The 27,733-nt window shown below is 43.0% G+C and overlaps 1 protein-coding gene and 1 pseudogene across 1 annotated transcript; one reads left to right on the top strand and one right to left on the bottom strand.

The window, feature by feature from the left end:
* Window positions 1–150: 150 nt before the first annotated feature.
* On the bottom strand, window positions 151–21,532 carry Gclm (glutamate-cysteine ligase modifier subunit). The gene is made up of 7 exons (XM_021157716.2): window positions 20,966–21,532; window positions 11,737–11,802; window positions 8,599–8,683; window positions 5,991–6,050; window positions 5,130–5,332; window positions 3,019–3,133; window positions 151–1,934 (listed from the first exon to the last, which is right to left on the bottom strand). Exons 1-7 carry the CDS (start codon window positions 21,089–21,091, stop codon window positions 1,765–1,767), a joined length of 825 nt encoding a protein of 274 aa, XP_021013375.1. The 5' UTR covers window positions 21,092–21,532; the 3' UTR covers window positions 151–1,764.
* The window catches only part of LOC110291916, a 25,005-nt pseudogene continuing 18,687 nt past the window's right edge, over window positions 21,416–27,733 (top strand).

Raw genomic sequence — 27,733 nt, 5'->3', positions numbered from 1 at the left:
AAATTCCATTCTGAGGCCGGGTGTGGTGGCGCACGCCTTTAATCCCAGCACTCGGGAGGCAGAGGCAGTCGGATTTCTGAGTTCGAGGCCAGCCTGGTCTACAGAGTGAGTTCCAGGACAGCCAGGGCTACACAGAGAAACCCTGTCTTGAAAAACCAAAAAAAAAAAAAAAAAAATTCTTCTGTACATGATCCTTTCACAAAATGAACCCATAATTCTATTTCCTTCCATGTTGAGATTTGGTGTCATTCACAAACATCTGGATACATCAGCAAAGGAAGGTTTTGTTTTTGTTTTCTTACATCCTTAAAGTAACCCTTCAAAAAAAATGTTTGTGTGCGTGTCTTGGGTTTTAAAAACAATAAAGGAGATATTAAAGTTTTCCTTCAGAGCAGCTCAGACACCGCACTGCACAGATTTTAAATACAACATATATTTAAAGATATACGCTATAGAAAACAGTTACATTTCCAAATTTAACCATTACCTATATATTTAGCATTATATACAATCAATATAATTATAGGCTTTTAGTTCAAATTCTGTAGGCAAATCAGTTGTTTTCACATAATTCTAATTGAGAATAGCATCGAGTCAGTAACCACAAAGTCACACTTAAGAAAAACATCTACTGTATTGGCTTAACATAGAACTCTAGTTCTTTTCTCTACATTGAAATTTTCTGAGCAAAATTGGTTTTACAAAGACTCATGGTTTAAAAATATTGGCATACAAGACACCTTTTAAAGAGAAACTGAACCTGGGTGACAGACGCACATCTAGAGATTAAGACCTTTCAATGCTACATATAAGGACCATAGCCTCTTTGCAATTTTCTGATTCTTAAACTAGTATGACATTAAAACTAAATGATTTTCTTCCCCTCTGCCTTTCCTGGCTTTATTCCTTGTCAGTAATTGACAGGTACAGAGATCAAAAGTTTTACTTGGCTGATTCTTAATTCATCTCTCCAGAGCCCATAGTGCTAAGCATGTGGTGTGAGTCCAACTGAGCAACACACTGAGAGTACAGGAAGAGGTCCAAAGACTCTGAAGATAGCAACAGTAGTTGCTTTTATGAAACTCCCAAACAATAATGTTAAAGCATCAAGCCGCCTTCTCAGACATGCTGCCTTTGTAGATAAGAGGTGGAAGAAACATGACCCAGAACACATGGTCAATGCATAGCTATAGCTACGCTGTAAGCAAGAACACACAGATTAAATTTCCATTCGTGGATCAAAGAATGACTTTTATTTACATTACTAGTAGACTGCTGTAGTTACTGAGATAGATTGTTTTGCCAATGACAGGGAAAAAAATCTAGTATGTTTTAACAATTGTAATGTAATCACTTATAGAAGTATAGAGTAAGAAGCAATTCATGAATTTTGGAAATAAAAAATATGTATATACATCACCCTGATGCCTAAGCCAAAATATATCTTAAAACAAATTTTCTTGATTTCTATTACTCATAAAAATAAAGGAACTATATTGCAAGTATTTCTCTTCATAGACGTTTTCCGTTAGGAACAGCAGTTTAATGAGAAGAATACAGTGGTTGCTGTGAGTGTGCTGCTGCAGAGGCACGGGAGGCCCTCAGAACTCAACACAGTGCCGAACAACTGCACGCGCACCTCGGGGGCGCTTCTTGTAAGCCGGAGCTACATTTTTTTTTTTAAAAAAAATCTCAATTTTAAAATCAATTTGTATCTTATATTCCAGACAACACCAGGTCAGTGAGCGGTGAGCGCTCCGGGAGTTAAGAGCCCCTCCTTTTGGCTTGCAGAATGTAGCCTTTGGACTTGATGATCCCCCTGCTCTTCACGATGACCGAGTACCTCAGCAGCCACAGCGGCACCCACTCCTGGGCTTCAATGTCAGGGATGCTTTCTTGAAGAGCTTCCTGGAAACTTGCCTCAGAGAGTAGTTCTAAAACAACACCCCACAGGTTAGGTTTGAAGACAGAAACTCCTTACTATGTACGTAAGCATTTAACACAGCAGAAGTGAATCCAGCACCAAGGATTAGTGGCTGGGAGAGCGAGCGCCTGCCTAATGTGCACTTGGTTTTGTTTACCCCAGCCAATAAACAGCTCTGATGGCACAGAGGTGCCGCAGCACGTGGGGAAGGTGGCAGGAGGTTCACAAGGAAAGTCATTTGTGGCTACATAGTGACCTCCAGGCCAGCATGCCTGCAAGAGAGCCTATTTCAAAAAACACAACAAAATTGAATGTATGTGTATCATAGCCTATTTTAATTCATAACTTTTGGTTAGGAGACTGGAATTTGCACAACTGTGAAATATACAAGAAAGTAATAAGAATATAAATCATTCCTAATACTATTTACAGTACACACACACGAGAGAGAGAGAGAGAGAGAGAGAGAGAGAGAGAGAGAGAGAGAGATTCACACAATATCATACTTAATTACATGGAAAAATATTAGTATGTGCCAAAAGGTATAAGTACAGGAAGATTTAAAGCCATTTAACTCCCCCATTAGTTATTAGGTGTATATCATAACGTGTTCCTCATCACTGGCAAAAGGATATCTACTTTTTTTTATTACTTTGAACTTTTCCTTTGGCCATAGCATAATACCTAAGTATATTCATCAGAGCATTATGTCCATTGCTTTCTTTAAAACAAAACAAAAACAAAAATGTGCCATCTAAAAAATGGCTGCGTTCATTTTCATGCTCTTGCATAGGAGCCTGCCAATTGTTTTCCAACTCCACTATTGCAGAGACAAAAAATAAAGACGTGGATGTTTTAAATTAGCAGTAGTATTTCCAATTAACAGCACTGTACCTTTATCACAGCACAGACTTTAAACTAATGTCAACATTTGTGTTTTTCTTAAAATGTGTGTGTATAATGTTGGGGATCCACCCCAGACCATGTGCCTGCTACACAAGCATCCTATCACTGGCCTGCACCTCCAGCCCACTGAACAGGTTGTCTCCCAAAAGCTCAGGATCCAAGCCTAGAGATGAAAATCCCAGTCTTACCTTTTGGGTCATTATGAGTCAGTAGCTGTATGTCAAATTGTTTAGCGAACGCAGTCAAATCTGGTGGCATCACACAGCAGGAGGCCAGGTTAACTTGGTTACTATTGGGTTTTACCTAAAAGTGGAAACAAAGTGAACTGTATTCAATTATGTCACACAGAAAACAGAAAGCCACACAAAAAAACCCAAACCAAAACCAAAACAAGCAAACAAACAAGGCTGGGCAGTGGTGCACTTGGGAGGCAGGGGCAGGAGGAGTTTGTGGTCAGCCTGGTCTACAGAGTGAGTTCCAGGACAGCCAGGGCTACACAGAGAAACCCTGTCTCAAAAAACCAAAAGAAAAGAAAAGAAAAGAAAAGAAGAGAAAAGAAAGAGAGAGAGAAAAAAAAGAAAGCAGAAAGCATCAAGCTAATATTGATGGTTGCTAGGAAACAGAACTAGTCTGCAAGTCCATCAACAGAAGGGAGAAAGAGAAACTGATAAACACAATGGAGTCTGAATTCCATAAAGAAAATGAAACTATGATATTGGCAGGAAAATAAACAGACTGAGAAATTATTATATGGACTGGAAAAAACTGGACTCAAAAAGGCAAGACTGCATGTTTCTCTCAGATGTGTGTATGTGTCTAGGTCATGAAGCTAGAACGGAGAAGAGGAAATCTTGAGGGGTGAAAAGGGAATGGAATACAACGAGGAGAAAGGAAGAGGCCCACAGGGAGAGTGGAGAGAGGAGATCAACTAGATGTTGGCGTGAAATATGTGTGAAAATGCTATATTGAAACCTATTGCTTTGCACATGTAGTTAGACAATGAACTTTGTGCCTTTGCACATATGTGTGTATACTGGTGCATGTGGAAGCCAGAGGTTGGTATCGGGTATCTTCCTTAATTACTTTCTACCATATTTTGTGACAGGGTCTCTTCACTGAACCCAGCACACACTAATTTAGCTAGACTGGCTGGCCATCCAATCCCTGGAGACTCTTCCTGTCAGGCACTGCCTGGCTAGGTATTTCTATGTGTGCTCTCTGGGTGCTAGGAGCTGAACTCAGGTCCTCATGCTAATACAAGCACCTTACTGAGCCATTCTCCTAAACCCCACTTTTTTTTTAATTTAAAAAAAGAGAGTAATAAAATTTAGAACATAAAACTACATTTGACAATTCTTCATTTATAAAATACTTTTGCATGATCACCTGTATTAATATATGCCTTCTATTAATCCATGTTAGTGATATCAAGGAAAGACGCTCTAGGATGAGAGAAAAGCCAATAGAAGATTACACGTACTGTTAAGATTCAAAATGAAGCCTACTGGAAACACTAGCAGTATAGCCCACCTGCCTCTGAAGCCGCTACTCTAAGGGTGATAATGGGTTTAGCAACAGGGAATGTATCTTCAATGCAGACACTGAATGTCAACACATAAACTGTGGCTACTAATCAGGCATTTAAGGAGGCTCTTGACTTCGGTAGCAGCCCCAACTAACTGTTCTATACGTCCTGGATCAGTACATGTCCATCTCTGCTGCTTCTCAGCCACATATGACTACCATGTCTGTGAGAGAAAGGACAGTGTTTTCTAGGGTCTTCTGCTTATCATCAATTATGAAAGGTCTGAGGAAACAGCTGAAAATGAAATAAAAGGAATAAAGACAAAATACAGGAAGTAAAGGTTAGAGTGCTGGTAACCTCCTTCATAATGCTGTAGGTTCTTAGAGCAAGAGTCAGGGGACAACAGTTTTATACCGTTCCCATATCAGGTCCTATAAACTAAGTCTAATCATCTTTAGGTAACAGAAAAATATATGTATATGTTACAAATACTTACTTAAGAAATTAGAGCCCTAATACACAAAGTGTAATATTTTCATCACGTGTAAACATGGCTCACTGAATGAATGTCTTTAATTCACTAGCTCTGAAAAGTTAGCATTTAGTGTTTTCTTCATTCTTTTTAACTGGATGAACACTCAGCTCAATTAAGCATATTAAACCCAAACGTTAAGCTCCTAATGCCTTCGATAAAGCCTGCCGCCCCACAGTGAACACGCACTAGATGCATGGCGCCCCCCAAGTCACAAGTGTCAGGGCCTGGACGGGCTTTACCTGTGCCCACTGATACAGCTGCTCCAACTGTGTCTTGTCTAGATCAGAGGTGCCTATAGCAACAATTTTCTTGCTTTGAACTAAGTTCTCTAATTCCTCCCAGTAAGGCTGTAAATGCTCCAAGGAAAGATTAACTCCATCTTCAATTGGAGGCGAAGCCATGATCACAGAGTCCAACTGTGCAACTCCAAGGACGGAGCATGCTGAAGGGAAGGGAGACACAAAAAGGCTAAGTGAATGTTACATACTAAAACAATCATTACTGTCTTCACCAAGGCCCACTGAATTGTCTGTTACCAGCCACTCCTGACAATAGATTCCTGCATAATCTGTCATTTAAGACATGTCTCCAAGTGCCCACTCACTCACTTCTCTGCAGCAGACAAGGGCTTTCTGACGTGCCCTCTTCCTTTATTTTTTAGCTAACCAGCTGCTGAAATGATTCCAAAGTATTTGTATTCTGCTGTCTCGGATTATAGTATTTCATCTATAGTGTAATATTGAAAGGGAAAATAATGATTAAAGAGCACTGTATATAAGTAAAGACGTACTGTATTCAAGTCTTAAAAAATTAGTCTAGCCAGGCATGGTGGCGCACGCCTTTAATCCCAGCACTCGGGAGGCAGAGGCAGGTAGATTTCTGAGTTTGAGGCCAGCCTGGTCTATCTACAGAGTGAGTTCCAGGACAGCCAGGGCTCTAAAGAGAAACCCAGTATCAAAAAAAAACAAAAAAAGAAAAGAATTAGTCTAGAATTTTAAACAGTAAACTTGAAATCAACTTATTTATCTAGATTGGTTAGGACTAATTCCCTTAAGATAATTAAAAATCCATTATTATGAAAAAAATAAATTTCTGCTTACCCATGTCAACTGCACTTCTAGTTGATGATGAAGAATTCGATCCTACAATGAACAGTTTTGCTAGAAAACGAAAAGATTGATTACTGTGCATATCCACCCCTTACTGTGCAGAATTACCATGATAGAAACTGGTTTTCTTTCTCTATGTTTGTAATTGTACAGGTCCACTTTAAGCCAGACACATACACTTTAATTCTAAACTTTAAATTCCATGCTAGTTGTCAACATGTCTGTTTCTAAAGAATAAAACAAATCCATGTATTACAGGGCAGGGTAGATAAACAGGGCTTGAAATTATTTTTAATGTCTATTTTTATAGGCTAAGCATAATGGAGCATATTTTTAAAAGATTTATTTATTTATTTTAAGTATGTGAGTACACTGTAGCTGTCTTCAGACACACCAGAAGAGAGCACTGGATCCCTATTACAGATGGCTGTTGAGCCACCATGTGGTTGCTGGGATTTGAACTCAGGACCTCTGGAAGAGCAGTCAGTGCTCTTAACCACTGAGCCATCTCTCCAGCCCCATAATGGAACATTTTTCATGCCTTCTACAATAAGCCAAATGTAAAAAAAGCCTCAAAGTGTGTAATGAGAAGAAAACTGAAGAAACAAAAAGTATTAAAAAAAAAAAAAAGCTGTAGTTGGATAATCTCTGTACACGTGTGCAGGTGTGCCTGAGCGCAGAGCACAGGTGTCCTCAGGCGTCAGGCTCTAGTGCTGGGAGTCCAACTCCAGTCCTGTGCAAGGAATCTGGGCCCTTCACTGCTGAGCCATTTCTCCAGCCCCATTTTATCTTTGTGTGTTAAGCATTTTGTATGTGTTTCCATACAGTAGTTATCTAAAAGTTTTCTTAGTAATCATGTGCTTATTACACAAATGAGGAAGATTAATAAAAACAGAAAGACCAAGAAGACAGCGAGCAGCCCCACACTCATATGTATGAACACAAATACAACCCTGGGTGACAGGGCACTTGCCTTACATGTGTGAAGCCCTGGGTTTGATGCCCCTCCCCTTGCCACAAATAAGACCCTCTCACTACTCATCCCTGGTCCCTAAATTTTGCCATCAATTTTGCCATCTGAACTGGCCTTCTCTCTCCCTCTCTGAAAGACAGGGCACTCTGAGATTGAAAGAGCAAATCTTCTTAGGGTTGAGAACTTTATTCCTACTAAAATTCTCTAATGTGCAGAGACGGAGGACAACTTGGAGGAGGTCCAAGACAATGATGAATTACCATCAACTACACACAAATGTCGGCTTTCCTTCCTTTCTTACACAAGCATCGATGTGAAGTTAACAGAAGGATCAGGGTTGGAGTCAGGCATACTTCCACAGCCTGCTGTCCATCAATTCACTGGCTGAGAGGAAGCTTTCTCTTTTCTTCCTCTTTACCTGCTGGGGGTCTCACTACATTGCCAGGCCAGGAGAAACTTCTTCTGATCTTCCAAGTAGCTGAAACTACTACTGTATGCCACTATACCCAGGTCTGTGCTAACTTGTATATTACTTAACATCCTGGTGTGGCGAGGAGAACAATCCTTCTTGGTACATATGTTTTGATAACTATATGAAGAAATATAGTCATAAAGGACCACTCAGTGCTTCGCACAAAGCACGACTCAACAGATGGTATTATGGTTGGAATGGACATGTCCATCTCAATATGTTAATAAATAATAGCTATCCAGCATTACTTTGTGGTAAGTACTGCCCTAGCTATGTGCCTTTTTTCTTATTTCATCCATATTATAAAGAAGCCTGGGAAATAATTGTATCCCACTGTACAGATAAACAAACTGAGGCTCAGAGAGGTTGAACACTTGCTAATCCTAGATTATTTTAGTCGCTAATCTATACATGCAGGAACCTAAATCTAGGCAAGCTCAGGATTTTAATGACTCTGCTATGCTATGTAAGCCAAGAGCAGAAACTGTCAACTTTCACTGCTACTTCTGAAATGTAGCAGTCACTGACATGTGCTGATGTATAGAATATTAATGTGCACTGTCTGTCTTTCCACATGGCTTGTTGCCCAGACAACCTTCTGTATTTTCAGGCAACCTCAGCTACTACATACCAGTATCCCAGGACTGGCAGATTTGTATTTGCTTTGCATAGACTCAGTTCCTGACTGTTCCCTTTATCCTCTCCGCTTTCCCACTTTAATCACTGAGTACACACAGATCACACAAGAACAGTAAGTCCAAGGCTCATCCTGACTGCACGGCACGCAGCGCTGATGTCCTGTAGCTCCCTCTTAAGACTTGACATTACATTATGGAAGAGTAAGTTTCTAAACAGGTTACTGAGTCATTCACTGTCAGAAGGAAGGATTTACCCCCACCCCCACCCTCATCCACTGCACAGGAGAGTGTACTGTAAAGGGCAGAGCTGGGCTGCAGAGATGGCTCAGTGGTTAAGTTCACTGACTGTTCTTCCAAAGATCCTGAGTTCAATTCCCAGCAACCACATGGTGGCTCATGACTGACCATCTATGAGAATCTGATGCCCTCTTCTGGTGTGTCTGAAGACAGCTACAGTGTACACATATACATAAAGTAAATAAATAATTCTCTTAAAAAGAAAAGAGCGGAGCTTACCAGAAACTTTCATTTCTTCTCTTTCATCGGGATTTATCTTCTCCACTGCATGGGACATGGTACATTCCAAAACATCTGGAAACTCCTGCAGGAAACACAACATACAATGAACATAGAATCAGCACTGTTGATTGTACTGTCCTAAGTACTTCAGAAGCAAAGGACTCATGGGACAATAAGATTCTTTGTGAAATCTAATAGACTTTACAAGCGCAGTACATATAAAAAGGTTAAATGTGTATGTGCATGCTTCTATTCTCTGGAGTAAAAAGGTCTCATTTTGATCTGTTTTTCAGAAGTAATAATGGCCAAAAATACAAATGATAAACAAGTAGAAGAGCATAGAGTTATGTGAGGGTCAGAATTGCTGGCACAGAGGTAGGTTTACTTTAAAATTAATCAATGAAAATTACCTATCTTGAATAAAGACATGCTAAATCTTCTAAAAACTTTCTATATTAATTACCAACTGTCTTAGTTACTGTTCTGTTGCTCCGAGACCAGGAATAAGGCAAATGTTTTCATACAAGAGAATACATTTAGCTGGGGGCTTGCTTACAGTTCTGGAGGGGTAATCCATGATTCTCATGGCAGGAAGCAGACAGGCCTGGCCCTGGAGCAGTAATGAGAGCTTTACATCCTGATCCACAGGCAGCAGGCAGAGAGAAGCGACTGCAGCTGCCATGTTTTGTTTTTTGGTTTTTTTTTTTTGTTTGTCTTTTTGCAATGTCCACACCCACATATGTGTGTATTAGAGGATGGGAAATAAATCCAACAAAAATTTAAGGGCCGTCTATCTCAGTGAAATTCTTAGGAGTCCACTGGTGGGGGGCATGTAGAAAGATACTCCCTCTAAGGTGAAGGATAAATTATTGTACCAGATCCTCCCATCACCAAGAAAGAAGCTCGACGTTTAGTAGGCCTAGGTGGATTTGGGGGACAGCACATTACTCATTTTGGGTGTGTGACTTTGGCCCATATACTAAGTGACAAGAAAAGCTGCTAGCTTTGTCCAGGGTCTGGAACAGGAGAAGGCTCTTCAACAGACCCAGGCTGCTGTGCAGGCCACTTTACCCCTTGGATCGTCTGATCTGCAGATTGTCTGATCTTGGTATTGAGGGTCAGCGGCAGATAGGGATGCTATCTGGAGGCTTTGGCAGGCCCCTATAGGTTGAACAACAGAGGAGATCCTTGGGATTTTGAAGCAAGGCTCTGAGTATTTATGGATACATAAATGCTTTGTGCCAGCTTTATTAATAATTGACAACAGTTTGAAGAAACTTAAATGTTTTTCAGTAGACAAATGGACACAAGCACTGTGGTGCATCCAGGCAATGAGATGTTACTGAGTCCTGTAAAGCAATGAGCTATCAAGCCAGAAAAGACTTAGAGGCACCTGAAATGCATATCACTAAACTAAAGAAGTCAGTCTGGAGAGGGGGCGCTCTGATGGGGATGTTGATAGTGGGGAGCACAGGTGAATGAGAACTCACTGTTCTTACTGCTCAGTCTTGCTGGGAACCTACAATGCTCTTAAAAAATATATATTGAGAAAACCCAGCTGTGTTACCTTAATAGGTCAAAACTTGATGACTTAGAAAGAGCAGAAAAAGGTAAGATGTTTTGTTTAAACTGCTGTGGTAGTTTGAATGAGAACGACCTCCCACAGGCTCACTGTTTACTGGGAAGGATTAGGAGATGTGAGCTTTTTGGATGAGGTATTCACTGGAGAGTGGGCTCTGAGGTTTCATAAGTCCACATCTAGTGTCTCTTTCTGTCAGTTTATCACAGGGCTCACCCTAGGAGACTGAAAGGTCATGATTAGAGCAGAAGGCATTGTAACAGAAGTGGAAACCACAGACATTTGCGCAACTTCTATATGCCCAAAGAAACCAGAGTTTCCAGCAGCACTGGCTGGTTTTGTGTGTCAACTTGACACACACTAGTTATCAGAAAAGAAGGCGCCTTAGCTGAGCAAATGCCTCCATGAGATCCAGCTGTGAATTATTTTCTCAATTAGTGCTCAGTAAGGGAGGGCCCACCATGGATGGTGCCCCCGCCCCTCAGCTGGTGGTCCTGGGTTCTATAAGAGAGCAGGCTGACCAGGCTATAGGAAGGAAGCCAGCAAGCAGCACCCCTCCAATGCATCTGCATCAGCTCCTGCCTCCAGGTTCCAGCCCTGCTTGAGTTCCTGCCCTGCCTCCCTTTGGTGATGAACAGCAATGTGGACGTGTAAGCCGAATAACCCTTTTCTCCTCAACCTACTTTTATTTATTTATTTTTTTTTTTTTGGTTTTTCGAGACAGGGTTTCTCTGTGTAGTCCTGGCTGTCCTGGAATTCACTCTGTAGACCAGGCTGGCCTCGAACTCAGAAATCCACCTGCCTCTGCCTCCCGAGTGCTGGGATTAAAGGCGTACGCCACCAAAAAAAAAAAAAAAAAAAAAAAAAAGTAGGCTTTCAACCTACTTTTTGGTCAAGGTGTTTCATCACAGCAATAGAAGACCTAACTAAGACACCAACCAGCATATAGTCTTTGTTTGAAATAGGAGCCTACTATGTAGTCAAGTCTACTTTAGAACTTTTATTGCAGCCCAGGCTGGCTTCAAACTCAATCCTCTTGCCTGGAGCTTCCTAAGGGCTGGGATTACAGGTGCCTGGCTGCTCTTCCATACTTTTAAAGTAGTATTTTACTAAAGACAAGCAGCTGCAGATAGTTATTGTGTCTGTTAACACTTTTGAAAATAGCCCTGTACTGACATTTAATAAAGTACAGCTCCCTACTGTTTCATGAGGAACTGACATTTAAAGAATTGTTCCTAGCTATATTATTGGGGTGATATTCTAACAACGAAGGATGATAATCATTTTTATACTAGACCAAACAGTAGCTGGAATACAACATTGATGGGCGAGGAAACTGTAGTGGGCACTAAGCAGGAGAAAACTAGATAAGGCATGACCTAGAGACCACATCAGATATTCTGCTTTATGCTCAACCCTCCTAGGCCTGACCGTCATTGCAGCAAGAGAACCACAGAGCTTTATGGCCAACTGTCTGCTGGGCCTTACTCAGCAAACTGGAAATTAAGTTCACATCTGCTTAGGCCTGCAGGATTTCTGCATTCACATCCACTTACCCTGACCAAATCAGGGCTGATTTGGGAACTCCATTCATTCAAGGTCTTTTGGATACAGTCTCGAAGCTGCAAAAGGAAGCATTTTCAAAGTTGATCAACAGCTCTTCACACAGTACTTCAGTAAAGATGCATTAGTAAGTGGAGGAGGGAAAGAGGTAGTAATAGAAAATACCATACAAGCCCATGTTTACTAAGATTTTTTGTTTCCTACACTATAAATTCAAACTTTCTTTTATTCTTAATTCCTGTTTTTTGTTTGTTGAGACAGAGTCTCTCTACCTAGCCCTGGCTGTCCTGGAATTCACTGTGTAGAGCAGGCTAGCTTCAAACTCAGAAATATCCACCTGCTCCTCCCTCCTGAATGCTACAGTAATGCATGCATCACCATACACGACCCTTAACTCATTCTTGGCTGAAAGTCGTAGTCTAATTGTTTTGAAGGTGATTTTGTACCAGTGAAACTTTAAGACATTAAAGTATTCATAATTTATTATTATATACAATGTATTATATACAATTATTTCAAAGGCATTATTATAAAAGACCTGGACCAGGCTGGAGAGGCTCTAGATATTAACTCCAACACCCAGGAGGTAGAAGCAGGAGTAGTACAAGTTCTGAACTAAATCGCTGAGAACCTAGCTGTAAGCACGGTAAGTCTGAACAGCGTTCACAGAAATCACTTTGTCACTTTACTGCAAGTGATGGGCTGCAGAGAAGGCTCAGTGTTGAGAGCAGTTGTAGCTCTTGAAAGGCCCCAGGTTCATTTCCCAGCACCTACATCAGGCCGTTCACAACTAGCATCTCCAGTTCCAGGGCATCCAATACGTGTTTCTGGCCTGGGCAACTGCATGCATGTGGTGCACATAAGACAAGAAGCAACACATACATGCTATACATAAATAAAAATACTTTTAAAAAAAGCAGCAAAGATAAGTATGGCCAGGGGAACTTCTACATAGACTCACCTGTGTTATAGTAATAAAAATTCAAACCTAGGACTGGAGAGATGACTCAGTGGCTAAGAGCTCTGGCTATTCTTCAGAGGACCAAGGCTTAATTCCCAGGACCCACAAGCAGCTCACAACTGTCTGTTAACTTCAGTTTCAGATGACCCAATACCCTCTTCTGGCCTCCATGGATACCAGGCATGCAAGTGGTGCCCTGATATATATGCAGGTAAAACACACATATACATTAAAAAAATAAAATCGATCTTGGTTCGGCTCAGTTAACGGAGCAGTTGCTTAGCATTCCTGAGGCCAGCCTTTGGTCAGTCCCGAGCACCAGAACTCAGCATTCAACCTCCTGCCCAATCAGAGATCTGCCAAACACTCTTAAGAACAGCCAGAAATGGCCAGGTGTGGTGGCGCACGCCTTTAATCCCAGCACTTGGGAGGCGGAGGCGGATTTCTGAGTTCAAGGCCAGCCTGGTCTACAAAGTGAGTTCCAGGCCAGCCAGGGCTACACAGAGAAACCCTGTCTTGAGAAACAAAACAAAACAAAACAGCCAGAATTTCCCTTTTAACACTCCAAGTAACTGCTATATAATTCTACAGTCTGAAAACCACCAGCATGGGTCTCTTTGCAACACTGACAATCTGGAAGTTATTTTCTACACACAGGGTACACTTCTTATCTTGTCTTCAGTGTCTTTTATAAAATACTTTTATTCTAACATCACTGCATGTTATAAAATACACATTTGTAGTTATCTCACTTAATAAAGACCTAGATATAAAAAAATTATAAAATGCTATTTATCACTATACACCAAGCATGCTCGGGACTACTGTTCTACTAGGGAGAATATACCCTTTCACTATTCACTAAGCTTTTTTTGAGCTTTTATTAGATGTATTCATTTGACTTTGTGTTTTGCCCCCATGCATGTATGTACACATGTATGTGCTTGCTGTCTATCCACAGAGATCAGAATAAGCACTGGATTCCTTACACTGGAGTTACGGATGGCTGTGAACCACCAAATGGGTGCTGGAAATCAAACCCCAGTCCTCTACAAGAGCTTAACTGCTGAGCCATCTCTCCAACTCCTCACTATACTAGAAAACAGAAAAATAACAACAAAACCATTACATTCCTTTACTGTGTGGGAGTAGTCAAAGGGCAGGTTTAAGACTCAAACCTCTCCTCCCACACAGGTCTGCGGAATCAAGCGCAGGCTGACCTGCCTTGAGGCCAGTGCCTGCTAAAGCCATCTTGGTAGCCTGACCCTAAACTTATTTTTGATCACTAATTCACCAACTCTGGCACAACCAGTGATTGACAACCAATCTCTGCTTTAAAGATAACCAAGGGCACAGTGGTTCACATTCTGTGAGCAATCAATAACAAAGAAACTAAAAGTCCAGGCTGCAAAGGCACTTTCTTACAGCAGTGACTCACTATCTCACTGTGATAATGAGTTTTTGAACTCATTATCTCACTATGACTGCTTATGATATGATAAAGACTGATACAACAGGTATCTTATCACTTCTCAGTACAGATAGTTACAAGGGGCAAGAGGGTACCCACTCAAGCTAACAGAGCCACTATGTCAAGTTCTGCAGTCTGCAATAGTACTTTATGTGCTATTTACAACAACTCACCTGGATTCAAGTCACAAGATCTGCACTGCTATGCAAAGCATAATTAAATTAAACTGAAGTCAGATAAAAATTACAAGTCAATGTATTCTTTTGTTGCTTATTCTTTTTTTAAGTTTTAGAGTTCTTTGTTTTGTTTTTAGCTTACAAAGTATTGATTTTCATTATTGTGTTTTTCAAAACAAAATCTGTCTCTGGTGTTTCTCTCCTCCTGCTCCCAATCCCTCCTCCTCCCCCTTCAGCTTCCCTGCAGCGTTTCTGACACACAGGACCTTTATCCTTCTCCTCTGTCAGCTCCTCATGTCCCCATCATGGCCATCCTCACAGCTCCGTCCTCACACAGTGCATGCTTGTAGATGCTGTTCCCTTACAAACTAGCAAATACTGAAGCAGCAGGGCTGAGTCAAGCTGAACAATCCTACGAGTGGTACTTCAGCTCAAATCTTGGAAACAGTCTAAGGTGCCTTTCTTTCCCTGGTAAGACATATTACATATTACATTTACATATTAGGGCTCTTCTGATGAATTCCCCGATCCAAGATGTTAATTTATCTTCAAAGTAGTAGCCCCTTTCCTGAAAGCATTTCTTTAATTAATCTTAGATTCTGAACAAATTACAGAAAATTTCAAAGTTAATTACTTAAGAAATTCAGAACTGGAGAGATGGCTCAGCGGTTAAGAGCACTGACTGCTCTTCTGAAGGTCCTGAGTTCAAATCCCCTACCACATGGTGGCTCACAATCATCTGTAATGGGACCTAATGCCCTCTTCTGGTGTGTCTGAAGACAGCTACAGTGTACTTACATATAATAAATAAATATATCTTTAAAATAAAAAGAAACATTCACTAGTTTTACCATAAAAATAGTAATAGTGCCTTTTATTTTTCATTTCCTATTGTCTCTACTCTTATGATACCCATACAACATCACTAAAGATAAATACCACCACAACTTAGCCAGTCATTAGATCTGGAATATTACATAACAACTTAAAAAAAAAAAACAAAAAACAAACCAAACCTATCATATGCAGGGCAGTGGTGGCAAATACCTTTAATCCCAGCACTCAGGAAGCAGAGGCAGGCAGATCTCTGAGGCCAGCCTGGTCTACAACGTTAGTTCCAGGACAGCCAAGACTACACCAGGGTTTATTTGAAACCCTGCCTCAAACAAACAACAACAAAATGATCACACAGTTCAATTGTCAAACGCCCACCATGTGCGTGCATCCTTTGGGGGTGGAGGAGGAGTTGAGTCTGACCCAGTCCCAGGCTGTCACCCGCTTTTGCTTCTCAAGAACATCGATTACAGGGGAGCACCAGCAAGCCCAGTGGTCCTGTTCAACTTCTGACATTGCAACACTACAATGTTGTCACTTACAAAAGCCAGGGTGCAGAATCACACAACAGAGTTACAAATAAGTGTTTCGAGTATATACAGTTGTGTTTTGGGCCACATATGCTTAGGGAGCTGGAGGGATGGCTCATTGGCTGAGAGCACTGGTTGTTCTTCTAGAAGACCAGGGTTCGATTCCCAGTGCCCACATGGCAGCTTACAACCATCTGTAACTCCAGTCTCAGGAGTTACACCGTCTTCTGGCCTCCATGGGCACCAGGCATACATGTATGTACAGGCTAAACACCCACACACATAAAATAAAAAGAAAACAAGGAACTGAACTCTACCAGCATGTTAATCTGTTTTAGTTAGGGCGTGGCTTTTGGTTTTTCCTCTTTTTCATGGATCTTCCTAGGAAGTCAGTTGCATCAGGAAGATTAATCAACAATGAATGCAAACTCTGCAGTTTCTATGAGGAATACACAGCCACAGAAGTTACTGCCAATGACCTTAGTAAGGGGCGGAAGAGTACTGTGGTCTCAATCAGTGGTGGGAATAGCAAATGAGTCTTCATGAAGCATGTTGTCTTGTCCCACTGCAGTGTGTACCTGCAAGGGGCCATCTTACTGCAGACCTAGACCAAGAACTGGAGTGAGAAAATGCAAGTCTCTTAAGAGGTGGAAGAGGAAGAAGAAGAGGAGGAAAATGATGATGATGATAATGGTATTCCTGGACTGCCTGATACTATTGTGCTTCAGCAGTTGGGACCCAAAAAAGCTAGTAGAATCCTCAAACTTTTCAGTCTCTCTTAAGAGGATGATGTCTTCCTTATGATGTTTTCATAAAGTGCTTAAACAAAGAAGATGAGAAGCACCCAAGATTCAGCTGTTACATGTGTCCTGTAATGCAACACAATCACTAACCTCTGCTCTGAAGAAACAATGCACTAAGAAAAACAAGGAGGGGCTGCAGAATTTTGACCTAAAAAATGCCAGGAACAGACTGCAAGACATGTAGGCTGTCCTTGCTCAGCTCTTCTACTTTAGTCCCCACAAAAATAAGAATCCCTTTCTAGCCCGTCTCCTTTGTCAGCCATTGAACCAGAAACACCTTCTACCATAGACCCCAGTGGGTCAGCTCCCCCTCTCAGCATTTCCTCCCGGCTCATCGCCATCCCTTTCCAGCATCCCTAGTCTGAGGGTGGAGACTCTTTGGGAGTAGAATGACCCTGTCACAGGAGTCACCTAAGGCCATCTACATATCAGATATTTACACTACAATTCATAACAGTAACTAAGTTACAGTTATGAAGTAGCAACAAAACTCATTTTATGATTAGAGGTCACCACAACATGAGGCACTGTATTAAAGGCGCACAGCCCTAGGAAGGTTGAGAACCACTGCACTACCCACCAACCCACAGAAACACTCTTCCAGAGACTTCACTGCCGTCAGACTATGACTAGGATCCAGAACACCAACAGCCCCTAAAGACAAGAACAGGTATCCACACCAAAAATGCCTCAGACATCTTAACTCCAGATGCCTAGGTCCCAGCACAAAAAGACAAACATGAACAGACAAGACAACATGGCTCCTCCGGAAACCAGCAACTCAATACTGCAGTAGGCACTGAGAAAAGCAATTTAGTTGAAGTATAAGACAAAGACTTCACAGTAGCAACTGTTCAAGGACCTTCAAGGGGATATGAATGAAGTCTGTGAAAACTCAGCTGGATGAAATAATGAAAACAGTTCAGGATATCAAAGTAGAATTTAACAAAGAACTAGAACCACTTTAAAAAAAAAAAAAAAAAAAAGCGGGGCTGGAGAGATGGCTCAGTGGTTAAGAGCACTGACTGCTCTTCCAAAGGTCCTGAGTTCGATTCCCACATGGCTCACAACCATCCGTAATGAGATCTGGTGCCCTCTTCTGGTGTGCCTGAAAACAGCTACAGTGTACTTACATATAATAAATAAATCTTAAAAAAAAAAACCCGCCAACTAACATAAAACTCAAAATGATATTAAAAAAAAAACAAACAAAAACCCAAAAAACCCACAGAGATCACTGCCTTGGTCAACTTCCATCAGAGTGGCTGCTTCCAAGAGTGGACAGGATTAGCCTTGAGACTAAAGGGTGGTTCAGAGTGGAAGACTGCGGAGCACATGGCTCTAAATGGAATGTCTTTGTCAACCCCCTCCTCAGACCACAGGGATCCATGCAGAATAGGAGGTGGGACAAGGAGACAGTGTCGTCCAGACACAACTTGTCTGAAGCACAGATGAATTCAGAGACTGTGGCACTGGGGCAGGTCAGGTCCCTAGCACTGAGAAAGGAAAGAAGTCTAGGTGTCCCACTCCTTAACCTTAGAGTTAATTTGCAATTAATGCCAACTGGTAAGGGGGTAAAATCAATTTTCTCCAGGAGTGTCACTGGGTATATCACGCGTACTCCAGGGCAACACAAAACAAACTCCATGGCTTTTCTCGAGATTTTTGTTTTTGTTTTGCTTTGTCTAGCTATGTTTTGTCTTACTGATCTTCTGCTTTTTCATTTTGAAGTTTTGTGACATTGTGGGGTTTTGTTTTTGTTTTTGAAAGAAAGAGAACATAAATTCAATGGGGAGTGTCTGGGAGAAATCACAGAAAAGAAAATATGATCAAAACACATATACAAATATACAAAATACATACATAAAAATACATAAATGTATAAAAATTAAATAGAAGTAAATTTTCGGGGCTACAAAGGTGGCTGAGTGGTTAAGAAGACTGACTGCTCTCTTGGAGGTCCCCAGTTCAATTCCCACCACCCCTACAACAGTCTATAACTCCAATATCTAATACTCTCACAGACATGCATGCAGACAAAACACCAATGCACGTAAAATATAAGGAAATAAAAAATAAAATCGAAGTAAATGAATTTTAAAAATCAAAAAATAAGAATCTATAAGAAAAAAATGATCAGGCCTTTGGGGAAAAAGGTGGTTATTTCTGTTTTGTTTTGCAGTTCCCTTATCTCTTCAAGTGAAGTTAAGCTGTTTTAAGTAGCGCATCCCACTTTGGTCTCTGGTTGTTAGAACATTCTGCAGGCCGAGGATATGGCTCAGGGGATGAAGCGCTTGTCAGACAGGCGTGAGGACCTGAACTCAGATCCCAGTACCCAGAGAAAAGCCAGGCACGGTGGTAGAAGCCAGTAGGTAGTACTGGGCCTGAGGGAACACACAGACTAGTCTAGCCAATCCCTGAGCTCTGGGTTCAGTGAGGCACCCTGTCTAAAAAAACAAGATAGAGTGTAACAGAGGAAAATATCAGACATCAACCTCTGGCCTCTGAGCTCACACACAGAAGTCAAGTCTCTATGTGCAGACAGAACACACCCCTCCCTGTATTCTAACTAACCTGCTGTGGTGTCCTTACAATGCACGACACTTCTTGGGACTCTTCCTCACTGTTTCCTGCTTTAATTTTCATCCTACTCTTAAAAAGTCAATTATATTTTTATTTTATGATCTGGTACTTGCTCTTTAGGCCAGTCTGACCTCAGACTCAGAGACCCTCCTCCTGAGTGCTGGGATCAAAGGCCTGGCCATCATACCCAGCTTAAAAAGTCAATTTTTACAAAGTGCAACAGGATAGAAAAAACATCTCCCACATAGTATGCAAGGGTTAGTAATATCCTTTCAATGCAACCTGTTTCTAATATGTTGAAACACACACACAAAGAGAAACAGAAGCATGTGAACTGAATGAAAAAATGCAATATTTTCTGTCAAAAACCATTGACCAATTTTCTAATGATGATGGTTGAAAAATGCACTGAAATTCTCAAAAAATAAAAACATTAAAAACAAACAAACGTTGAAAGCTACTGCAGTGTGTTGTGGAGAGATAAGGTGCAAAGGCTACACTGAACCCAGTGCTGGGAGAAACTATGGCTCTATACCAAGATGCAGAGACACCTTTGAGAGAAATAGGCAAAGTGGGCAGTTCAAACACAGCGGACCAACTTAGCTGGAACCTGAACACAGGCTAGGCTAGGCTAGGGAGTTGAGTTCCCAAATCTGACCAGTGAAGGCTCTCAACTTACAACTAGAAGGAGTCCAGGTGCTCTTGTAGAGCCTGCCTCATTAAAAGAGCAGAAGCCTGTCTCTGACCACTGATACCAACGGTACAATACGACCTAACTTAGGAAATGTATCCTTTAACCAGGATTTGTTTACCTTTCTGATGATCCAGTTGATAAAAAGCATGTGTGCAGAGTATTTTCATACCCCATCTTTTCCTCACCACAACTACTTAATGAGAGCATATTACTCAAGGTTAAAGTTATAGCTCAAAGTCATATAGCTCCTAGGTGTAACTGTTTCTTTTTAAAAATGTTTCCATTTATCCTATTTATTTTTTGAGCCAGGACCGCATCACATGGTAGCCCAGGCTGGCCTCGAATTCTACATTCTATTGCCTTAGCCCACTGAGGCTGGGTATTAGAAGAGCCCACCACCATACCCAGCTTATTACTCCCCACACATAATTGCACATCTGTCTTGTTTTGTTGTTTTAAGTAGTATACATGTTCCATATTACCAATATGCCTCTGCAATGAGTTGCACGGTCCATGGAGAACCACTGGCTCAGGAATGGGCCATTAACACAAATATAACACATTTTTTAATTCTAGATTAATCTGTCACTTCCAACTACGGATTAGGTTTTTTGGGGGCGTGGGGGTTGGGGGCTGACACTGGGTAGCCCTAGCTGTCTTGGAGTTCAATATACAAACCAGGCTGGCCTCGAACTCAGAGATCCTACTGCTATTGCCTCCCTAGGGGCCGGGATTAAAGGCGTGTACCACCATGCCCCCTCTTTAATGGTTAGTTCTGAAGCAAATACAATGTTAACATCCAGTAAGTATTTGTCCCAAATCCAAATTCAGTACAATAGAGAAAGCAATGTCAACAAGATCAAAATTAAACGTATTGTTAGTCCACCTACCAAACCCTAAACCTTTACCTTTCCTTTACCTTGGCTAAGGGAGAGGGACGGAAGATGAAGACGCGGGGCTGCAGTGGCTCTGTCCAGCCAGGCAGGGGACCCGGTGGACTTCAGAGTTGTGCGATCAACTCCGACCGGCGGAGGCGCCCCTCGCCCCGCAGTTGCACCTGCCAAGCCGGGATCGTACCCAGCTCACTTCGGTACCTTCGGGGCGGGTCGAGCTCCGGAGAGCCCTGCTTGTCCCCACCTCGAGGAGACCCTCGGCCCCCACCGTACTCACCTCCTCGCTGTGCGTGGACGGGCACTTTTTCCGCAGACGGCCCCAGTTGAGCAGGTTCCCGGTCTGCAGGTGCAGGGTGCTGGCCCGCGCCAGGAGCGCCCCGGCCGCGCGGCTGTCGGTGCCCATGGTAGCTGCCGCCGGAGGGGACCGGGCAGCGCCGGAGCCGCGGAGAGATGGCGAGCGAGCGGGCGGGCGGGCGAGTTGGCAGACGGCTGCCTCGCAGGGCGCGGCGGTGCCCCAGGCCCCAGAGGCGAGCGCGAGGCTGCCGACTCCGCGCGGCCACAGCCCGGTGTGCGCTCGGGCCCGAGGAGGCCGGGCGGCGACGGAGAGGCGGTCCGGGAGGGAGGGAGGGAAGGAAGGGAGGGAGGCCCTGGCGCGGACGGTCGCTGCGGCTTCTGCGGCCGCCACCGCTGCCGCCGCCGAAACGAGGGAGCTGTTTCCTGGAAGACAATGACTAAGCAGAAACCTCACCCGAGAAAGTGCTTCGTAACCGTTACTCGTCCCGCGGCGGGCCAGGGGCGGGGCGCGGAGGGCCGGCGGGGCGCAGGCCCGCGGGTGACTGGCCCTCGGCCTGCGGCGGGCGTGGCGCCGGGCGGCGGGGCGCGGGCGGTGCCGCGGGGGAGAGCAGCGCGCGGATGTGCGCCCCCTGCCGGCCAGAGCGCGGCGCACGGCCTATGCTACCAGCGCCTCGTGAGAGTTGACGGTGCGCCCGGGAGCGCCGCTCAGCCAATGGCCGCCCGCGCTGCGGCCCTGGACACGCCCTCTTCGAGAGGACCGCCGGAGGTCCATTCTCCCAGGCCTTGAGAGCGTGCCTGCTTCTGTGTCTAAGGAGCTGATGGGAAGGCGCGAGTGTCTCATTGCCCGCGCCCCGCTCTGTTTTTTAAATTTTTAATTTTAAATTTTTCTTTTTTCTTTGCTTTGCCCAAGAGCCTTTCCCCCAGACTGATCATTCTTCTTCCAGCGTGTTGATTTACTTGTTTGCTGGTGCTGTATGAAATCAGAGAGTACAAGTTTAATTTTCCCCTTTCAGAAGCCTAATCCTTCGAGAGAAAGGCCTTAGCCCATGAAACATTAAACACTAAAAATACCACGGGGCAGTTAGTTTCCAGGTCAGTTAAGCATAAGGAACAGATGGTAACAGAACGTTTTATGATTCACACTTTTACAAGTTGTTTGTGATTCTCCCCCATTCCCACTGGAGATGGCTGGGTATAATAGCAAACTGGCCGTTTATTAAACTTTTATACAGGAAACTTAAACTTTTGTTGAAACGAGTCAGGTATGTTAGAGCCAGATGAGATTTTCATTATAAGGCGGCAAAATCTTTTCAAAAGAAACATGAATTTGAGTTGGTAAACTACTAAGAAATAGGAAAGGCTGGAAGATCGTTCCAGAAAAAATGAGGCTGATGTTGGGTCCATCTTTGTGCACATCCAATGAGCAAGAGTCCGTGGAGAAGAGGTTTCCCCGGAGCAGCCCCTCTCACATGGCCTTACTAAATATAAACAACTGATTCTTCTGATGATTTTTTTGTGGTCATTGTTAGATTTTTGATTATATTCTCTTAAGTTCATGTAAATATTTGGTTAAAACTTAGTGGCCGCCGGGTGGGGGTGGCGGTGCACGCCTTTAATCCCAGCACTTGGGAGGCAGAGGCAGGTGAATCTCTGTGAATTCATGGCCAGCCTGGTCTACATAGAGAGTCCCAGGACAGCCAGAGTTAGGTAGAGCGACTCTGTCTCAAAACAAACATACAAAAATATTGTTTCTTTGTGTGTATGTGTGTTTTCTTCCATGAGTTTATGGGCACCGTTCAGGGCCCCTGGAGGTCACAGGACATCAGATCCGCCGTTGGGTAGGTAGTTGTGATGGGTTACTAAGAGAAGATATGGTGAGTCCTTAGTTCAGTACTTGGCTTCTAATAAATGCGCAGTAAGTGAGAACTACTATTTATGGTACTGGGGTCGAAGGCTTACACATGTGTTCTGACAGTGGGCATCCCTAGCCCTCAAAATTGTTGTTGTATTCTACTCTCTCCTGTTATAACCTGACTATCACAGGTTGGCACACTCATAACAGGAGTGCACTGAGGACTTCACGTTATGTTTTTGAGATGTACATATGTAGACCCTTTGAGACCACATGTGGTAGCACATGCCTACAATTCCTCCACTCGGCAGGCTGAGGCACGGAGGGAGGTTCAGGAACCCAGTGTTAGTCTGGGCTGTGGAATTCGAATACCTACTTTAAAACAACCAAGGACAGGTGGGCGGAGGAACCTAAGCGCTGTATTTTAAACTCTTTACTGGTTCATATTACAGGTGATTTAAATTCTTTAATGTGTCTGTGCATGATTTATATGCTTTCAGTGCCTTGCATATTTTACTTAATAATCCTGTTGCTGTAACACCATGGTTTCTTGGTGAAGAGAAGAGTAATCTACATCTCCTCTGGCTGCAGAAGAAAGGGATACAAGCCAGAAGAACTTGGCTGCCAAGTCATCGCGAGTCTCCTCTTTTGTCTTGGGGAGAGAGTGCCTTGCTTCCTCCTTAGGCACACTGTAAGCTTTGTTTCCAGGAGCCTTAAGCCTCTCCTGGGAAGGATCAACAAACAGAACTAAGGGGGTGGGGTGGGATACATGGAAAGGTATACGCTCTGAGTCTATTCACACAAACTAATTAATAAACAAAATTAAACTACCCATTAGGTAAGCACAAATATGTAGTAAAACCTCAAATGTGCAAAGAAATTATTACCAGGGTGTAAAACAGAAGAATGGGTGATGGGGGTTCCAGAACAACTGAGACAACCTTTGCTTAGTAGTTATTTGTAACTCAGCCTTACACAATTCATGCACTTTGTCTAGTTGATCTATTGTAATAAAAGTTTTTTTTTTTTAAGAGCTATTTTTTAAAACCTCTTGGTGACAGTTGGGAGTGATGGGTTTGTAGATGAACTATGATAGTACAAATGTCACAGCACAGGACAGGCAGGGCTGTGATTGGAGAAGCAGCCAGCAGCAATTCTATTTATCCCCAGTGTTCAGCACAGGACGCAGAGCATGCTGGGTAGAGGTGAGAGGCCAGAGTCAGAAAGACACTTCCAAAGCAAGGTTCCCAAGGAAAATGGAAGTAAATAACCTCTGCCAGCATCTGGCTGCCGCTTCTGCTGTGTCTTTGCACATTTGCTGAAGATGCTTCCTTCTGGGTTACACTCAAGGCACAGCGACTGAAGTCAACTGAAGGGATAGGAGCGGTTCCTAAGTAGAATCTGCTCTAAGGAAAGACAACTCTGATTTGCCAAAGTGTCCAGGGCATCCCACATGATTTACAGTGGGTGGGGGATGGGGAGGCTGGAGAATCCCACATGATTTAAAGTGGGTGCGGGATGGGGAGGCTGGAGAAAATGAGTTACCTACGCTCTAACCATCCATGCAGAGAATGTATTTAGGGCATGTGGACGGATGGAAAAAGTAGATTGTGAATGTTGTGTATGTTACTCCATGTGAGGACACACCAAGGCTTTCAATGTAAGGAGAAAGTGAGAAAAGTATGGGGAGAGGAGGTTTCTTCCATTTCAAAGTCTCTAGTAACGAATATACACAGCATTTGTAATATAAAAATACCCATTTAAGCCATAATTAAATACTGCCTAAGAATAGAGAAGCACGTATTCACATGGTCAAAGAAATTTACAACAGTAGTTAGGTAGTGGTCAGGACAAGGGATTATAGGTTTCTTTCAATTTTACGTATGTTTGAAATTAAAAATGTAATTTTAGTCTGAAAGCACAATGTAGGAATTAATTATAAAATCTTAGGTGTTTAGTTTCTTTGCATGCACTTTTTCTCAATTCTTTTACAAAAAGAACAATTTTATTTAATTTATATTTTACAGATAAATTGATTGTGTAAGTCTTCCTTTGCAGATATTTTACCATCTGGAGACCCTAACTGAACTCAATTTAGTGGCTATAGAGTTGAACTTTCTTTTCTAACAGTTCCAGAGTAACATGAATATCTGTTGATCCAACAGATACACTTTAATTTCTGGTTAAACTTTACCATAACATTACATATTAATTAAAAATAACAAATTGGTACAACTGGCCATCTGGGAGTTCAAAAACCACACTTGGAAACCTACACTGACCTGGTTGGAGAAATTAAAGCAGAGGATATCTTCCCCCTTGTTCTACAAGATCACAGAAGTCCCAGAGAACTGTGCAACATCTTTCAAGACGTCCCGTAACTGGGGATTTGTCTGTTCTCTTGTTAGGGAGGCTTTGTCTGTGCCACTGAGTGGGCTCTACCCAGCGTCCAGTCTGCCAGGACATTGGTCAACACAGAGGAAAAATTGCAATGGCCAAGCAAGACCTTTGGCTTCTCCTCACGTAGATAGACTAAAGGGAAAAAGAAAGGCTAGATGAGCCAGGAGCTTCTCCCAAGTCACACCTGATAACCAGGTCTTCAGCTGCCCTTGGGAGGAAACAAAAAGATTCATTTTAACCACCTACATGGTCTTAAACATCCAGCAGGAAAACGTATAATGAGAACTAAAATAATCAGCATTCGTTAACAGCTCAATGAACTACAGTCGTCAGACATTGTACATAGCCATAGGATAGATTACTTGGACAAAATTCTCACTAATGGTTCTCTTCCTGAAAAATATATACAGTGCCCAGGTACAGGACAAGACCTTTACTCACTTCACTGCTGTGATGTCTCTCTCTGCAGGGGAAGTGAAAACAGTCCTATATTCTTAAATATTGAGGTCAAATCTTTAAAATTTGTGTTTACCAAGCACAGCACACTCTCTTTAGACGTGTACTTGTGACAGCTTCTGTGTGTCTTCCTGCACCCAAATCTTTCATGTTTGCTGGTAAAAGGAGACTGCCAAAGGCTATGCTGTCAAACTCAGGTTTGAAAAATTATTCAGGACACCCAAATGGTGTCTCCGGACATTGTGACACAATCCCATTAGAAATACACTTCTCTTTTAGATTCCTGATTCGCTGCTGCTGTCTGGTTGTGATGTTAACAGCTAGTATCTAGGTTTCTCTCAGGTTTGACCGGTCCTGGCCACCTCCGCTGGGCATCACTCCTGGTCCATGGGCTCAGGCATCTATTGCTGGAAATGCACTGACCATGGGACAGTTCCCTAAACTGACTTCTCGTACATTTCCAAGCATCTACTCCCTGTGGTGCAGGAGTCTGATGTGACAAACAGGATGGCACAGTGACTTACACTTTGATCTGACTAATGTGAGTTACATCAGTCAAGATTTAAATAAGAAAATGTATCCTTCTAGAGGGTTCTGGTATGAAGGTTCTGGTACAGTATCCAGGCAGCCACACAACTAAGCTTCACAATACTAAATAGGACTTGTGTTAAGCATCATGCGGAAAAGTCTTCCTCCCTGACTCTCTCTTCCTCACGAGGACACAGTAATAGAAACTCAGTGACTGGCTTCTGAACGTAAATTGGCTGGTGAAAGGCTCCTTGAACTCCTGAGCCAGACAAGTGACTTCTCCACGCTCTGCATCTTATGGTGAACAATCGGACAGCAAAGTCAGCCGTCTTGTTGAAACCCAGCAAAGCCTGCTGAGGGTTCTTTAGATGGCGTTCTCACCTGCAAACTGACTGCTGCCCCTTCTGCATCAGCCCTATCGTTAGCTCAGAACAGTGGAGTGGTCTGCACCCCCAAATCCCTACGGTACTGTACATCCCAACTGCAGTTTCCCCTCCCTCCTCCCCTTCCATTCCTCACCCTCCCCCCCCTTTCCAGTCCTTCTTCCTTTCTCTTCAGAAAAGTTGAAGCCTCTCCTGGTTGGCAACCAGCCTTGGCATATCAAGTTGCAGTAAGACTAGGTGCATCTTCTCCTATTGAGGCTAAACTAGTCAGCCCACTAGGGGAAAGGGGTCCCAAAGGCAGGCAACAGAGTCAGAGATGGCCCAAGCTACACAACTGTTACATCTGTGCAGAGGGCATGGGTCAGTGCTCCCCCCCCTGGTTCAACCTACCATATAGGTTCATAGGAACGTCCTACAAGCAACAAGAAAGTACACATTTACTGGGATTTCAAAGAAACTAGTGAATAACTGACTTGAATAATTTTAATAATTATTTGACAGAAAGCTTTGATTCCAGCCCTTTTACCCATTTGTTGCGGCCGGCCAGCAGCTTGCAACGAACGGTTCGACTGAGATGGAACTAGACGGGGAGAAAGAAGAAATGGAGCCAAGACAGGTTTATTCTGATCAAAGCTCAATTTTACTTGTTCAGACACTCAGTTATAAAGGAAGGGGGAAGGGGACCCGATTCCCGCCAAATAACTCGGGGTCCAGTAACAGGATGAGCACGTGTGTGGCTCCAAACAGCAAAGTGGCACGGTCCAGCAGTGGGCGTGGCAGAACGAATGAGCAGGAAACTCCACCCCTGAGCAAGCAGGTTCCAGGCTGGGGGAGGGGAGACTATACCCATTAATTCATTCATTTATTCACTTTACATCCTGATTGCAGACTCTTTCCTCCTGGCATGCTCCCAACATGACCCTTCCCCAATGCCCCCTTCCCTTCATTCTGAGAAGGGGGAGGTCTGCCCTGGTTACCAACTGTACTGGCTATTTTTGTGTCAACTTGACACAGCTGGAGTTATCACAGAGAAAGGAGCTTCAGTTGAAGAAATGCCTCCATGAGATCCAACTGTAAGGCATTTTCTCAATTAGTGATCAAGGGGGAAAGGCCCCTTGTGGGTGGGACCATC

Source organism: Mus caroli, chromosome 3 (assembly GCF_900094665.2).
Source record: "Mus caroli chromosome 3, CAROLI_EIJ_v1.1, whole genome shotgun sequence".
NCBI lineage: Eukaryota > Metazoa > Chordata > Mammalia > Rodentia > Muridae > Mus > Mus caroli.
The sequence above is the reverse complement of the archived record's forward strand: the minus strand, read 5'-3'. Positions and strand labels throughout refer to the sequence as shown.

What these genes read in the sequence shown, in the direction of transcription:
- Gclm (XM_021157716.2), bottom strand. Translation starts at nt 21,091, where the DNA reads ATGGGCACCGACAGCCGCGCGGCCGGGGCGCTCCTGGCGCGGGCCAGC. An exon ending in CGTCCACGCACAGCGAGGAG is followed by an intron (nt 11,803 to 20,965) that starts GTGAGTACGGTG and finishes TTCCTTTTGCAG; the next exon opens with CTTCGAGACTGTATCCAAAA. An exon ending in AGAAGAAATGAAAGTTTCTG is followed by an intron (nt 6,051 to 8,598) that starts GTAAGCTCCGCT and finishes TTCGTTTTCTAG; the next exon opens with CAAAACTGTTCATTGTAGGA.